Genomic DNA, 17,327 nt, shown 5'->3' on the forward strand with positions numbered 1-17,327 from the left:
GCTATTACCCCCAGTTTATCGGGGAGCAAATTCACCCTCCACGGCACGGAAGGTAAGGTAAATTCTAAAAATTACCCAATCAGCAAGGCGGATAGCCAGAATTCACCCCCAGCTCGGTCCAACTGCAAACGGTCCCTTACCCCTCTGGGATTCAGCCCAACAACCATCCAGCCCATAATAGGACCTGACAATGAGCTGCAGAATCAATTCTGACGCAAATAAATTTGCAAGGATTTTCATCTGTGCCTGACAGACCTACACATGGCTGCAAACCTAGTTCCTTCCGCCTTCCCTGTGGTCCTTCCGGACAGAGACGCCACCCTCAAACGAGACATATGAAAATGCTTCCAGAGATTAAATGCTTACAGCCAAGTTCTGAAGGTGACCTGATTAAATACTTAACCATAACACCAGTCTAGACTCAACAGATCAAACCCTCTGGCTCAGGGCAATCGTGGCTCTGCGGCAACTGTGCAAAATAACGCTTATAACTGGAAGAAAGGAAGCCCGTTTCTCCTGAGTTTCTAGTAAACTGGGGGTTGGAGACTTAATAATGCCAGACAAATTTACAAGTCAGGCAGCAGGTTCTGCGGAGGCCCCTGGGGGCAGAGCCCGGCCATCCGCCCAGGACACAGCTCTGGCAATGGATCACGGCTGAAAGCCAGGGAAAGGGGTCCAATGCTCCCCCTCCCTTCCTTAGCCTCCTTCCTTCCACCTGGGGCTTGGAGACCATCACCTCACTCTGTTTTAAATTCTGAATCCAGGCAATGTCCTCACTCTGTTCATGTTTTATTCTTTCAGCCTCTCCAACAAGACACTCATCCCAACGCCAAAGCTTGGACATGTAGTTCCCTCTGCTGAGGCCACGTGTCCCATCTCTTCCCCTGGGTACCTGCTGGAGGCCCTGGGTCTCTAGAAATGATACTTGCTCCTGCCAGCGTTCCCAGGCTGTCCGGCCCCTGGGTAGGGGTCCCCCACCTGCACAGTTGGCGCCCTCACCCTTAGAGAGCGCTCACTCCGAGCATCGTAACCACCCGGTCCCATGTCCGCCTTTCCCACTAGATGGTGGGCAACCCGAGGGTGGGCAACCCGAGGGCACACACTACGTTTGCCTTGTACTTCAATGAGTCCCCAGCACCTAGAAGGGTGTCTTCCATGGAAGCTCTGACTCAATGTCTACTTACAATGAGGAAGCAATGAATGAAGGAATTCAGATGGTCTCTCTGGAGGGAAAGAAAGAGATCACCTCTCAGATGCCAACTAAAGAGCCAGCTGCCAACCAGAAGAACCTTCCATGCACATTTTAGTGCCTTCACCCTTGGGAGGGATGGTAGTTTATTAAGCGTTTTCTATTAGCCTCAAGTTCTGCCCAAGAAACTCCACATCACATCCAATTTGAAAGAAAAAAGCAAATGAAAGAGAGAGCAAAAACCTACAAACAGTATCACACATTTGCACATCAGTCACCACCTTAGTCTCCAGACAATCTTCTAAAAAGATGATGCAAAATATACCGGGACACAAGGTCTCTGACCATCAGCTTCCTCACTGAATGGAGACCAGAAACTCCCTTTCACCTGTTTCTCAAATGCATCTCTGCCCTAATCCTCTGTATTAGGGCCACCATAACAAAGTACTGCAAACCTCGTGGCTTATAACAATAGAAATTTATTCTTTCACTGTTTTGGAATGCAAGAGTCCAAAATCAAGGAATGGGGAGGGCTGTGCTCCCCTCCGAAGCCTTGATGGGAGGGTGCTCCCTTGCAGCCTCTAGCTCCTGGTAGCCCCAGGCGTTCCGTGGTGTCCCTTGGCTACTGGCAGCTTAACTCCAATTTCTGCCTCTGTCCTCACGTCGTCTCTCCCGGGTCTCCCTCTTCTTCTAAGGACCAGTCATCTTGAATAAAAGGCCAACTCTAATCCAGGATGACCTCATCTTACCTAATAAGATGATTGTTTCTCCAACGACCCTATTTCCAAATAAAATCACGGTCTGAGGCAACAGGGGTTGGTGTGGGGGGACACAATTTAACCCACAACATCCTCCACCTTCCATCCTCGAATGTGGATTAAAGGATCCAAGCATGATATTGCAAGTATCAGGAACTGTGTTTTCCTCAAGTTAATATGTAAATATATGCAAATACTTCTGTGAAAATGTTGGTTTTCAAAGTTTAATTTTTTTTCTTTTGTCTACTTTTCCTGGATATCTAAATTCAGACTGAAGCTTGCAAGTAGTTTAGAACCAAGAACAAACATCAAGTAATATACGTGGAAATCCGATGCTTCTACTTAATAGCTCTGTAATCTTTAATCTTTTCCTTTTTCTTTTTTTTAAACAGAAGACTAAAGTACTCTAAACAGAGGTGGCTTTGTCACCAGGGGTCCATTTTCAGGCTTATGTGGTACAGAGGATGGTGTTCCCAAGTACTAAGTGATTAGCGGTGCTAAGCATTTGACACTTAGCCTGTCACTCCTCTCCACAATCATCGGAAGTGGGTACTATTATTATCCCCACTTTATAGATGTGCAAACTGAGGCTCAGAGAGGTTAAGTAACCGGCCCAAACTCAAACAGGAATCTCATTGTTACCTAGTTCAACCGCCCAGCCCACACACACACACACACACACACACACCCCCCCAGACACACCCCACATCACATCCCTGTCCCTGCCGAGAGAGAGCCCCTCTGGGAGGTTTTCCATTTTCCTAGTCCTGCGTGGTAGGATTCTAACAGCTACAGGCACACGCCTCCCTGACGGCTCCCCCAGAGGGCGCCCAGCCTGGTCAGACACAGGGCAGTCACATCAGCCCTGGCCAGGCCCCCAATCCTCGGAAGGCCCGTGTGCAGCAACGAAGACACAACACAGCCAAAAATAAAATAAATTTTAAAAAAAAGAAAAGCCAAGTGATTCAAAAAAAAAAAGAATCAATTTTATTTACTTATTTATTTTTCGTTGCCTTGGGTCTTCATTGCTGCATGTGGGTTTTCTCTAGTTGCAGCAAGCAGGGGCTACTCTTCGTTGCGGCGCACAGGCTTCTCATCACGGTGGCTTCCCTTGTTGCGGAGCACGGGCTCCAGGAATGCAGGCTCAGTAGTTGTGACTCGCGGGCTCTAGAGCGCAGGCTCAGTAGTTGTGGCGCACAGGCTTAGTTGTTCCACGGCATGTGGGATCTTCCCGGACCAGGGCTCGAACCCGTGTCCCCTGCACTGGCAGGAGGATTCTTAACCACTGCGCCACCAGGGAAGTCCCATATATATTCTATATATATATTTATATATATTATATATATATACTTTATATATTATATATATATAAACTAAATCACTGTGCTGTACACCTGAAACTAACACAACATTGTAAATCAACTATACTTCAATTTAAAAAAAAGTCATCTCTACTTGAACTTTTGGGTATTCCCTCCACTTGTCATCTCAGAAAAGGAAGAAATTGGAAGCATCCCTGCTCTAGAAGGGTCCCATGAAAGGTTTTCTAATAACATTACTTCGTTTGGTCTCTCCTGCCCTTCGAGGTTTTCGGTTGTCCATATGGGTGCAGCTATGACACATACACTCTGCCACGTGTTTATGTTTAGAAATGTACCCATGAATCCCCTGAGTGGTAAGAAAAGGTAAGAAGAAGAGTAAAGTGGAGAAGCTGGACCGGGTAATGCCAGGATTTCAGCCAGCTTTGTGTGTGTGTGTGTGTGTGTGTGTGTGTGTGTGTGTGTGTGGTTGTGTGCGCGTGCACATAATTAGAAGTATTTTAGAGCACAAGCTGAGGGCAGATGGCCCACTGCCCAGCAAGGTGGGCTGTAGGAAACAAGAAGTGTTCATAAAAAAATGAAAACAAGATGCAACAGCACCATTCCATTTCTTCCAGCTGTCATGCAATGCCAGCCACGAGAGGAATCATTATTAAGTCAGTGACAAAGGCGGGAAGCCCAATGAAAATTTTATAAGCTGGTCCAAAACTTGTTGTAGGCTGACACATTTAAAGCACGTTTGCAAAGCCGCTGCACGTACTTGCAGGTAAGCGGCAGACTTTGTTAGGTGAATAAAAATATCGACTTCAAAAATGTAAGTAACTACTGCTATCTATTTATGCCATGATTATTAAAACTCTGTCCTTAAGAAACACTTTTCTCCACTACTTTATTCCCAGGCACTTAGATTCTTCACTCTGAAGGCTCATTCCACGTTAATCCCACCTTTAACTGCCTGCCTGTAAATCACAGCGGTCGAAGAGGGAAATTGTGCAAATGTTTTCGAGCCCTTGACCACACGTGGTCCCCACTGGTAACTACCGGTCAGGTGAAAACTGTAAAATGGAGGTTTTATTTTCTGTTCAACTGGAGGCAACACACGGTTGAAGAGGCAGGAATCCTACAGAATTGGATTTCTGTTGCATCACTGGTTTTAACCTTTCCCTCAAGGTTCCCTGCCCCTCCCCCACTCCCAGCACTTCCGAGGCCTCTTGTGTTCATTAAAGCTCTAAGGGGGCCTGCCACAGAGGGTCCCAGCCCAGCTCTACCCTCACAGCCCTGGTCCTTCAATTAGAAAACCAAGACAATGTTGCCCTTTTGGCTTTAAGAGTCTAGCAATTACTATATATAACACAGATATAATCAGGACTTCCCTGGCGGTCCAGTGGTTAAGACTCCACGCTCCCACTGCAGGGGGCGCAGGTTCGATCCTGGGTTGGGGAACTAGGATCCCGCGTGCGGGGCAGGGAGGCCAAATAAATTAATCAATGAATTAACTAATTAAATAAAAATAAAATAGAGAACCAACAAGGACCTACTGCATGGCACAGGGAACTACACTCAATATTTTGTAATAACCTAGATACACACACTCACAGCTTTCAAATTAGCTCCTGATACTTTGCCGAGATGAACTCTAGCTGTCCCTTCACCTTCACTCAACAAGATGTGCGAGGGACCACACAGGTGCAGGGAACAGAGGAAGGAACACAACTCAGCCCTTGTCCCCAGGGGCCCTCTGTCCAGCAGGGGACATGAAGGAGGAATCCACCAACGGCACCCACAGACAGAAGCATGTTGTGGAACTGCAGAGAGCAGCCTGCAGAAGGGCCCCTCGTGCAGCCCAGGTGAATCAAGGAAGACTGGCCAGTTGACTTCCTACACTGTTGGTGGGGATGTAAATGGAAAAGAGTATGGAGGTTCCTCAAAAAACTGAAAAGAGAGTTGCCACATGATCCAGGAATCCCACTTCCGGGCACGTATCCAAAGAAAATTCTAACTTGAAAAGATCCACGCACCCCAATGTTCACAGCAGCATGATGTACAATAGCCAAGACATGGAAACAACCTAAGTGTCCACTGACAGACGAATGAATAAAGAAGATGTGGTCTGTATATACGATGGAATACTACTCAGCCGTAAAAAGGAATGAAATAGTGCCATTTGCAGCAACACAGATGGAGATTATCATGTTAAGGGAAGTCAGTCAGATAGAGAAAGACAGTATCATATGATATCACCTACATGTGGACTCCAAAATATGACGCAAATGAACTTATTGACAAAACAGAAACAGACTCACGGGCACAGAGAACAGGCTTGTGGTTGCCAAGGGGGAGGGGAGGTGGGGAAGGGATGGACTGGCTGTTCGGGATTATCATATATAGAATGGATAAACAACAAGGTCCTACTGTATAGCAGTATACGGTATATTGAACTATATTCAATATCCTAGGATAAACTATAATGGAAAAGAATATGAAGAAGAATGTATATAGGTATAACTGAATCACTTTGATGTACAGCAGAAGTTAACACAACGCTGTAAATCAACTACACTGTGGGACTTGCCTGGCGGTCCACTGCAGGGGGCCCGGGTTCGATCCCTGGTCAGGGAACCAAAATCCCACACGCCTCGTGGTGTGGCCAAACCAAAACAAAACAACTACACTTCAATAAAATAAATTAAAAAAAAAAAAAGAAAGGTTTACAAGTTGAGCTGAGCCTGGAAAAGCTTGACAGATGGAAGATAAACAAAGGGCATTTCCAGGCAGCCAGAAGAGCATGCACAAAGGCACTGTGGCACCGCCAGAACACACAGGGGAGGATGTGCCAGAACTTCAGTACGGAAACACCACCAGACGTCAGTGAGTCAACCAAAGGAAGCTCTCTTCCCTGTTATACGTGGGAGTCCCCAGTAGGGGTTCCCGTCCCCACCTCTCCCTCGCCCTGGCCTCTCCAGGCTGATCCTCAAAGCAATACCCCCCAGGAACCATCTGAAGAAACTTGGCAGCCTGGTCACAGCGCCTGGAGGACCAAAACGCATTCTTGCCTTTGAAAAATGGGCAGTAGAACACACATGATGTTGTTAGAAGGACTTGAAAATTAATCTTGTGAAGTTAATAGAAGCACGTCAATTTGGAAGAAAAATAATCACATTTCCCTCCTGCTAAATCATTATTTGCCCCTGGTTAAGCCAATTATGTTCAAGAAAATAAGTTATTATTTGGGGGGGCGGAAATGGAGTCTTGATAAGTGCCTTTATTCCAGCAAATAAAACTCCAAGAGCGAATGCCTGACCTCCCATATTTATGAAGGTCTGTGGGCAGCCTGAATGATATTTCTTAGACAGAATGTTGGGGATGGACCATAATTCCCCTGGTAATCTGCATTTTTCCCAGGACATGACCTCAAAACTGCTGTTTGTCTCTCAGAAAGAAGAAACATAGCTGTCTCCTGAACATCCTTAGACAGCCCAGGTGCCCCGCTAACCCCTCCACCAACCCCCTTAGGCTTCCTCCTCCAAGCCCTCTTGCCCAAAGCACACCCTTCGGGAAACAAGTCCTGCAGGTTTCTAACTTTTCCTCCCAAATATGCGGCAAAGACTTTGCTTCTAACAACACGGTCACAATACTACAGTAAACAACTACAGAGTGCTGACTAGGAGTTGGGGGTGACTCAGCACTTTATTGACACCAGTGGGAGCCACCTGGCCCCCATGGGGACAGGTGGCAATGTCTGGACCTATTTTGGGTTGGCACCGCTGAAGGGAGGGGATTGCTAGTGGGATCTAGTGGATGGAGGTCAGGGATCCTGCCAAGTACCCCACAGTACACAGGGCTGCCTCCCAAGACCACAATGCATCCAACCCAGAACGCCACCAGTACACAGGTCGAGAAAACCTGCTTTACATGAATTCGCCCATTTAACCCTTGAGCAACTCTGTGAGGCAGAAACTACTGTCATCCATGGTCGACGAGTAAACTGGGGCGGATGGGCTTCAGAGGCCCAGGGGCATCCCGACCCAGCACTATGGTCCTAGACCGGGCAGCCTCCACTCCAAGTACCTTCTTTGCAGGGATGTCGCTGAATACTGGAGGGACGAGGCACTGAGCCTTAGACAGGTTCCCTCCCCCATATTCAGGCCAGCTGCTCCGGACCCCTTGCTGGGCACCACTGCTCTATCAGCCAAATCTGTACGGGACTCTGGCTGATGAAATTAAGAAGGGAAACCAGAGTGCTGTGAGATCTGGGGGAGGCTGGCCTCTGGTCTCCTCAATCCTGACTCCCTGACCCCGGGGCCCGCTTGCCCCCTCCCCACGCTCTCTCCACCACTCCCCTCCCTTGTCCCTCAAGACTCCCAGGCCCTGGGGACTGAGGACCATTCTCCCTGGGGCCTCAGCCCTCACACAACCCTGTCCCGCAGCCCGAGGTTGGCAACACAGGGGACGGTCAATTCCGGAAGGGCTCGGCAGCCCAGCAATGCCGGGAGGGGGGAATGAGCCGGATGTGGCACAGATCCTATGGAGCTGAGGCAGGAAATTGCAGCCCGTGACCTGGGACCAGCCAGTCAGCCGGTGGGACAGGAGTGCAGCAGGAAAGGAGGCCAAGGAGGCCGGGAGGGGCGTTTTCAAGGATGCCCTGGCCAAGGAGGCGGCAGCCACCACGGTCTCGGGTGTCTGATCAGAGACCTCGAGCGCTGGGATGGAGGACACACTCTCAGAAGACAAACGGAACGTGAAAAAGGAACCGAACAGATCCACATGCCTGCAAACCCCAAAGTTCCGAACGCTGCAGAGTTCTGAGTAATTCACTGAATGGCAAAAATCCAGCGGAGATGAGACATGGGGTGTCTCTGGATCCTCGAGGTCTAGGAACAAAGCTGTCAAGTAAACAGGAAGGTGGGGGGGGCGAGGGAGGGAGGGAGGAAGGGGTTGTCTGAAGGCACCATTTTCTTCTATGGCTAATTCCCTGCGGTTGAGGATCACTGTGCTCATCCCTGAAGCTGGGACACAATTACGCCATCACTCCATCACTCCTCCTCTCTACCTACACGCAGGTTCAACTGCCCAGGTGAGCAGCTCACTCAGAATGCTCATCTGCCCACGATGCCAGTCCATCACCAGACAACTTGTCTGTAACAAATAAAATACAAATTAGCAAACTTTAGGAAAAGGAAAGCTCACGAGGCCACAATGCCCTCTTCCAGTTAAAAGTCAAGAAAACCATCGCCGGAAATTGCGTATTTTCTCTATAGGAAGTTAACACCCACACAGTAAGCGAATCCGAACGGTACTTTTTCTGGCTGCAAGCTCTCCCGCACACGTGATCCCTGTAGCTCCTCGCGGGCAGCTGAGAGGTGAGCACAGGCTCTGGGACTCTCCCAGGGCCCCGTGCAGGGCCTGAGGTTGGGGAGGTCAGTAAGGTGGCACTAAGTGCTGCACCCAGGCCTGGACTCCAGGCCTTCTGACTCCTGGTCCAGCGCTCTTTAAAATCCCACGCCATCAAATCCCCGCACATCACTTGAAGTTACTGCAGTTCTGACTGATTTACCCTTACAGCCTTTTTCAGTGCCTGCTTGGTCATAAAGACAAGCGCTATTTCAGAAAATGAAGGTTCGTTCATTGCAGCGCTAGCCACAATAGCCAAGACATGGAAGCAACCTAAAGGTCCGTCGACAGATGAATGGATAAAGAAGGGGTGGTACAGATATGCAATGGAATACTACTCAGCCATAAAAAAGAATGAAATAATGCCATTTGCAGCAACATGGATGGACCTAGAGATTATCATACTCAGTGAAATAAGTCAGACAGAGAAAGACACATATGTTATCACTTATATATGGAATCCAAAAAATGATACAAATGAACTTATTTACAAAACAGAAACAGACTCACAGACACAGAAAACAAACTTATGTTTGCCAAAGGGGAAAAGGGGGCAGGGGGTGGATAAACTAGGAGCTTGGGATTAGCGGATTCAAACTATTATATATGTAACAGGTAAGTAGCAAGTACCTACTGTATAGCACAGGGAACTATATTCAACACCTTGTAATAAACTATAATGGAAAAGAATCTGAAAATGAATATATCTTTATTTCTACAAATATATTATATATATATATTAACTGAATCACTTTGCTGTACCCCTGAAACTAACACAACATTGTAAATCAACTGTACTTCAATTATTAAAAAAAAAAAAGAAAATGAAGACTCCATTCTAACAAAGAAACAAAGGCGAACGCTTAGAAGCAGACACAGCTCTCACTAGCAGGCTTTAGTGACCATCTTCTGAGGTCAAAAGAATTCAACAGACCCAGCAATGGGGTCTGGGGTGCTGCATACATTTTAGGGTGGTGAGAATAGGAACTGCCGACAAATATGAAGATGACCAATTTAGAGAGCTCTCCTTATGCTCAACGGTCCACTCCCCTGACCCCAACAGCCGTCCGGATTAAGTACACAGCAAAGAACATCCTGAAATCTACGGGACATAAGTAGTGGAATATACCTCAAAGAAAAAGGCGGCATCTGTCCCCATTCACATCTCTTCACATCTCTGTAGGGGTCTGGCCATCTGTTCCGCCAAAGGATTCTCAGGGACTAAAAGGTATGAGATCTTACAACCCTTGCTCAATGCCCATGTTGCTAACCGGTCCATCACAGCTCTTGCTGATCAATGGAAAACACTCGGAGGAGCCCCACATCAGCCTCCTGCAGGGCACACAGCACGACTACATTTCTGGGTCCCACATCTGGCCAGGGACGGAGCTCTAAACAAAAGAATGTGACCAGAAGGATGGTACCACCTCCAGCCCTGGCAGGGAAGAAATCTCCTGTGAACTAGCCTCCATCTCTTTCTTCCCCCACGCCCAAATTAAAAGGCAAGGAGCCCAAGATCCTGGCAGGGGGCAGAGCCACAGGATAGAAGACAGCCTGGTCCCTGAATGACCTGATGGAACAGAGCTCCCGGCCCGCTCCCCACCAGCCACGTGGTCTGTGACGTGAAGGAAAAAGGAACGTTCATTGAATGAAGCCAGCGGAACGGTGGGGCTGTCTGTGTACAGCAGCTAGGCAACCCTAATTCAGGACGGAAATCACAACAGTTACATTTATACCTAAAAGTATACCTAGTAGCCACGTAAGTTAAACAAAATCAGCAAGATGGCATAGAAATTGTGTATCACACTCTTGAGGAAAGGCAGCAGCAACTGCAAACAGCAAATAGGCCAGGATAAAGGCTGAATGAAGTTTTTGATGAGGGCTTCCCTGGTGGCGCAGTGGCTGGGAGTTCGCCTGCCGATGCAGGGGACAAGAGCAAACGTCGACTAGGATGCGGAGAAACTGGATCTCTCTCTCTCTCTCTCTCTCTCTCTCTCTCTCTCTCTCACACACACACACACACACACACACACACACACACACACACACACACACACACACACACACACACACACACACACACGGCTGGTGGGAACATAAAATGGCACAGCCGCTCAGGAAAAGTTTGGGAGTTTCTTAAAAAGCCAAACTACCTTTCCATTCAACAACTGCATTCCTAGGCAGTTAGCCCGGAAGATGAAGACTTCCATTCACACAAAAACCTGTGCGTCAATGTTCACAGCAGCTTTACTAGTAACAGCCAAAACCCAGACATCCTTCAAACCATGGATACGCACAGCAACCTGATGACTCTCCTGAGAATTATGTCCAGCAAGAAAAGGCAATCCAACAAGATTACATGCTGCAAGATCCCATTCATGGAACGTCCTTGAAATTACAAAATTACAGAAACGGAGAACAGATTCTTGGTTGCCAGGGAGGATGCGGAAGGGCAGAGGGAGGTGGGTTTGGCAACAAAAGGGCAGGAGGGGTCCTTGGGATGATGGAAATGCTCTGCATCTTCTTCAATGTCAATATCCGGGTTCTGATACCGTGTGTTGCAGTTTTGCAAGGTATAACCTTGGGGAAAAATTGTAGTGGGTACACAGGGTCTCTCTGTACTATTTCTTACAACTGTTGGGTCTGTAATTATCTGAAAACCCAAAGTTAATGACGAAAAAAAGGGAGAGTAAGAAGGGAACGAAGGAAAGAACAAGGGAGAAAGGGAAGAAGGGAAGAAGGGAAGAAAGAGAAAAAGAGACAGAGAGATGGCAGGTGCCCTCGGGCACTGTGGCTCCTCAGCTGTACCCAGCACAGGACTCACAACTGCCTGTTTCTTTCTCCGTGTCTGCACCACCTGCATCCTCAGAGGTCACAAGAGAACAAGAGAAAGAACTATTCACACCCGCTAAGACAATCCTGATAAGACGTCTGATATTCTGGGCCAACACTGGCACTACAATAAATTTAAAATTTTTATAGTGTTTCCAAAGTAAAATCAGGTTTGTAGAAATATAATGTGCCTTAATTTCATTTTTCTGCAACTCCAGTGAATGAAAATGTCTGCATTTCTATTTACTTATAAGCAAATCAAATTTTTCTTCCCCCAAAGTAGCAGCTTGCTTGCTACTCTAAGCAACAAAGAGCATTTCTCAGCAACTCTCACACTCCCAAATTTACTGGATATTACACCATTCCTCGCGCAGGGCTAATCCGAATACACACGCCACAATCCCTAACACCAAGCAAAATGTCACATCCCCCTAATATGGGGGCAAAACACACCATTAAGACAACAAGTTTGGAAGAGAAGCATCCCTCCAGCCACCATGACTGTCAAATCCAAACAGGAAATCACTTGTCACTACATTTCTAACCTGCGCTTTATTAAATAAAAAATTACTAAAAGCACCGCTCCATGGCGTACCTGGCTTATCGCAAACGCTGATCTCAGGGCTTTGCGCTCTGAGGACATTATCTCAGTGAATCCCCACCGGTCTTTGCAGTAGGCAGGCTTGGGTCCACTTTCCAGATGAGGAAACTGAGGCTAAGAAAGCAGGAATAACTTGCTCAAGGGCCACATAACAATTAAGAGCCAGAAGTTAAAGATGTCTCGGTGCCAGTGCCCACATCCCCTTTTTGAGGTTTGCCTGGAGTGGAGGGTGAAGGGCACGCTGAAGTCACTGGTGTTCGTTCAATCTGCCTCTAGCAAAGCTAAAGGGTGGAAAGAGAACCGTAGTCTTGCCCAGCTGCTCTCCACACCACCTCCATTCCTGATCTATTGCTGCCGTAACAAATCATCACACCCTTGGCAGTGGAAAACCACCTGCATTCATGACCTCACGTGCTCCAGGTCAGACACCCAGTGGCTCTGGGTCTCAAAGTCAAGGTGCTGGCCGGCTGCGCTCCACGGGAGGCTCTAGGATGAATGTTTCCAGGCTTATTCAGGGGTGCTGGCAGAATCCAGCTATAATTGCAGGATTGAGGTCCCCATTTCCCTGCTGGCTGTCAGCTGGGGCCAACCTCAGCTCCCTGAGGCCTCTGCCTGGTAGCAAGCGGACCTCGACATCTTCGGGCCAGCATCCGGGCATGGAACCCTCCCAGGCTCAGAATCGCTCTGACTCCACTTCTGCCGAATCTCTCATGTGCGAGCAGACAGAGAAAGTCCTCTGCTTTGGGGGCCCACGTGGCTAACCCGGGACCAGCTCTGCACCTCAGGGTTCACGGCCATGATCTCATCTGTCAAGTCCCTTTTGCCGTGTCACACACCACATTCACGCATCCTGGACACTCGGGGGGCCGTTATTCTGCCTTCCATGCCGTCACTGAGACGTGAGCACGCCAGCCTCAGATGTGACCGCTGCATCTTTTCACCTCACCTGAAGAACAGGATCCCCATGAACACAATTTTACTGGTGTTGGGACGTTTTGACTCTGCCTAGTTGGGGGATGATGGGAAAGTTCATCTGGTCCAACCCCTCAGTGTGACAGCTAGGTCAAAGTTCATGTCCGTGTCAATAAGCCAGGTCTGTAAAAACTGACCCACCAAACTCAAGCCCAAGGGGAGAAATTAACAGGCTGGTCCCCATGAATGCTGAGGGGGGGCCACCAGCGTTTCCTGCCTTTGCTGAGCAAGCAACAGATCAGCTGTTTACTCCTTTCCCGATTCCACAAAGTAAATAAATAACTGAAGTGTCTCATTTACAAACAATGCTTCTAACAGATTCTAAGTACTTGCAAACAATGAGCTGTGATTCATGTTTCCAAATGAGATGGAGTTTTACCATTTTCTCTCCCCTCGTGATTCATTCAGGGGCCAAGTCACTGGCCGGGTGGAAGCCTGGCCGCCCACAGACCCACCAGGGCCCATCTAGGGAAACACAGTCCTGTTGTGAGGCTCCCCCCAAAAAACGCTGTGGTTGGTAAAGGGGATTTCCAGTAATTTTCCCTTCGGCAGAAAGAGGAATTAAACTCGTGGAAATGAATCCCTACATCCAACACTTACATCTTCCTAGCCAGTCCACTCCCTGAGAACCAGCGGGATCCTCCCCAGACAGGAGGGCAGCCTGACTCAAGCATCCTCAGCTTCCCCGGCCCCAAATCGGGAACTCTAGGAGCTCTAAGCCTGCCCGCCCTCCCCGACAGGGGGTCCAGTTATTTAAAGTTCCTCCTGCAGCTGAAAGAGTTGTACTGTCTCCTCCTCTCCACCTGGTGAAACTAGGCAGGACGACCCCCTCCCATCTCCCCTGCCTGACCTCCACTCACATCCTTCCCAGAACTGGTTCCAAAACCTCCAGGATACTCTTCTTCTCTGGAAACTTTTCAACTTGGAGTTTTCCTAAAACCAAAGTATTAGCCAAAGGTGTGATGTTAGAAGGCACTGCCGTGAGTGCTAGCAAAGCTTCTGGAAGGCATGTGACTTACCGTGGGAAGGACACAACCACGTTCGTGCCCACAGCTGCCTCCCCAGTGGGGAGACCCTGCTTGTGGGTCTCTACTTGTGAATGTTCCCTTTGCTCATGAGACACAAGTCACTCCACAGGTATGGACACCTCCAGGGTTCTGACACCATCCAGGTCACCCTGGGAGCCAAGGGTATCAAAGCGACCTTAAAGAGAGGTCCCTCACCCATCTCCTGGTGAGCACAGAGGGGTGACCATGAACTCTAGAGCCACCACCAGGGTTCAGTTTCAGGATGGAGCACTTACTAGTGGCGCTAGTCTGTCCTTTGCCTCTGAGAAGTGGGAGGGACAGCAGTCCCCACCACACAGGACTGAGAGGGCAAGTCCTGAGCAGGAGCGCTGGGCTCTGCTGCCCCCGCCTGGCCCCCTCCTCTCCCCAGGGCTCCTGCTTCTCTTCCACCTCTAAGCACTGCGTTCCCTGAGGGCCTGCCCTCAGCCCTCCCCTCACACACAGCATCCCAGCAGGCTCACTGCAGCCCAGAGCCCCCCCTCCAATGCTACCCCACACCCGAAGTTGATCCAGCAGGAATCTCCACACCCAAACCTCCCTCATCCAATGTGGATCGATGAGGACCTTTCTATCGGGGCTGAAACCACCTGAATGGGCACAGGACGCTGCACTCGGAAGCCCAGCTCTGCTGCTGGCCTTTGTAGATGTGCCTGAGCCCCGGAGGCCTCATCTCTAAAACAGGGGAGGGAAGGGAATTCAGCCACGGTGGTTTTGAAGTACCGCCACCTGTGCAACAAGCCCCTGCGGGCCCAGAGGGGACCTAGAACCGTCCCAATGTCCAGGCCAGCTCCACTCTACGTCCCTGGCATCTAGCAGAAGCATCACAGAAAGAAAAGAGAGAGCCCTGGGACCAGAACCGCCCAGGCTTCCCCAAAGTGGGAGGGCCGAACCACACCAGCAGTGGGAGTGGGCTGCTCCCGCAAAGGCTCAGGGTCGGGAGGGGAGGGCGGGACGGGCCGCAGGGTCTGGAACCCCAGGAGGGCACCACCTGGCTTCGGAGGGGAGGCCAAGGCTACAAAAGGCCTTCCAAGTCAGGCAGAGTGGAGCCCGGCTTAAGAGGTGGTCAAGGACGCCTCTGGATCGCGGAGCAGGAGGAAAGAGGGACTGAAGCCAACTGGGAAGCCGTGCGGAGGGGGAGACCAGCCGCGGGCCCAGACAGAGCCTCCGGTGCGCAAGTTAAGAGAAGGCAAGCACCCACAGGCCTCCGCAGGCCAGGCTACCAACCCCCGCCAGGAGGGCGGCAGGGCGCACGGGGTCTGGGGGCTGCTTGCTTTGCCATTAAGGAGAGCCTCCGACTCTGGAATGTGTACTTGGTCCGAAACGTAAACTTGCAGCCAACCCTCCCTACTCCCCCCAGGAAGCGACAAAGAACAGCGGAGCCAAAACAGGTCCCGCTCTTCGCAACCCGCTCCCGGCCCCGGGGACCCCGGAGCGCTCGGCCGCTGGTCTCCCAGGGTCCCGCGCCGTCCAGGGCAGGACCACCGAGCGGCAGGCGGCGCGATCGCCCAGCCCCGGTCGCACACGCCACCTCCCACCGGGGGAGAGCACAGTTCTTCGCTCTGGTCGCTGCAACTTGAAACTGTCCGCCCGGAGCCGCAGACACTGAGCACAACTTCATCCGAAAAGCAGAAAGGCGCGGCCGAACAATGCCGCCGGGGCCTCCCGGCCCGGCCCGGCCCAGCTGGGGTCGAGGCGTCTGGGGCAGCCCCGGGGGCTGGAAGGCTCCGCCGCCGGGGTGCCCGCCCGAGAGCTGGATGTCGGAGGGGACACCCTCGGGAAGTGACACAAGCCTCCCCCCACCCCCGCGTGTCCCCGGCCCGGCTCGCGCGGGCTCCGGAGCGGGCGCGGGAACAGCGTGCGCCCGGGGTCCGAGTGGGCAGTGCCCGCAGACGGACCCTCAGGCGGGCAGGGCGGGGACGCGGGTTCCCGGCCTCCGCGGCCCCTCCGCGTCCCGCCCGCGCCGCCCGGGCCGCCGGCAACAGGCTCCCGGGCGCCCCCGCCCCGCCCCGCCGGCCCGGAGCGCGGCGCGCGGGAGGTGCTCACCCACGCCGTATTTCTCCTCCCGCTTGGTGGGCACCCAGCGCGTCATGCCGCCGCCCGCGTCCCGGCGCCCAGGCCGCCGCCGCCGCTCCGCCAGGAAACTCCGCGCCTAGGCCGCCATTTTCCATTCCTTTCGAGCCGCGACAGGATGGGGTGGAAAAAGTTTGCGGCGGAGGCGGTGTCATGTGGGGCGGGGCGGGCGGAGCGTCGCGAGCCGGATGGGAAAGGCCGGGAGCGCCGGCGGGAGGCGGGACGGCGGCGGGCGGGGGGCCATGGCCCACGACCCCACCCCCCGAGGAGCAGCCCCGCAGGGTCGTCGTCTCCCCCTTGTCCACGGAGCCCTCCCGGGGGCTGGATCTCATACACCCCTCTCAGAGGGGTGCGCCCTGGCCGGCAGGTGGGCAGGGGGATTCTTGGCAATTTGTGAGGCTTGTGGCTTGCAACAGCCCCTGGTTAGACTGGCGCGCGGTGATGTGATGTCCCCAACTCAGTTTCCGCCTTGGGGGGAGAGGCCTGGAGCTGAGCAAACCCGCAGGTTCCCTGGGAGGAGCCTTCCCAGAGCACGTGGTTCATTCATTCATTTGACAACCATTAACTGAGCACCTACCCAGTGCCCGGGTGCGCTAGGAGCACCACACTAGCCAAGCCAGGGGTGGGGAGGTGATGAGCAGAATAACAAGAGGTGGGTCGGTTCCTAGTGCTTGAGCAGGGACACCCAAGGCTGGTGGGAGGAGATGGTGCAGTCCTGGGCAGGGAGCACTTACCGGGGAGGTGACCTCTTGCTGGAGTGTGGAATGAGTGCATTTACCCCGAGAGGCCAAGAAGGAAAGGTAGGCAAGGCCTCGCTGGGGCCCAGAGACCTCAGCCTCCTTGGGCCCCCAGAAACTTCTGCTAGCTGAGTAGGACTCAAGGTCTGTGAAGTGGGGAAAGAGGGGAAGAGATGCTGGCCTGGAGAGGAACCCCCAGGCCAGGAGCAGACACACTGGCCTCTTAGGAACGTGCTCTTCACCCTGCACGAGTTCTCAGACTGTTGTGTTTTCCACAGCAGTAGAAGATGGGGTTTCAGATTTCTCCAAGGAAAAACTTATAACAGCACACACACACACAGTTATTTTTACCATAATTTCAGAAAAGAATAGGTCAAAACCAAGGAAAGGA

At 51.3% G+C, this 17,327-nt stretch overlaps 1 protein-coding gene across 2 annotated transcripts in view; it reads right to left on the bottom strand.

Moving 5' to 3' along the window:
- The window catches only part of DOCK1 (dedicator of cytokinesis 1), a 527,155-nt gene extending 510,785 nt beyond the window's left edge, over positions 1-16,370 (bottom strand). For both annotated transcript variants that reach the window (XM_079899863.1, XM_079899862.1), the window contains exon 1: positions 16,173-16,370. In XM_079899863.1, coding sequence (XP_079755989.1) covers positions 16,173-16,218 — 46 coding nt within the window. In that variant the 5' untranslated portion in view covers positions 16,219-16,370. The remainder of the gene's footprint in view (positions 1-16,172) is intronic.
- Positions 16,371-17,327: the final 957 nt, after the last annotated feature.

This window comes from Stenella coeruleoalba, assembly GCF_951394435.1.
Source record: "Stenella coeruleoalba genome assembly, chromosome: 16".
In the NCBI taxonomy this organism is placed as follows: Eukaryota; Metazoa; Chordata; class Mammalia; order Artiodactyla; family Delphinidae; genus Stenella; species Stenella coeruleoalba.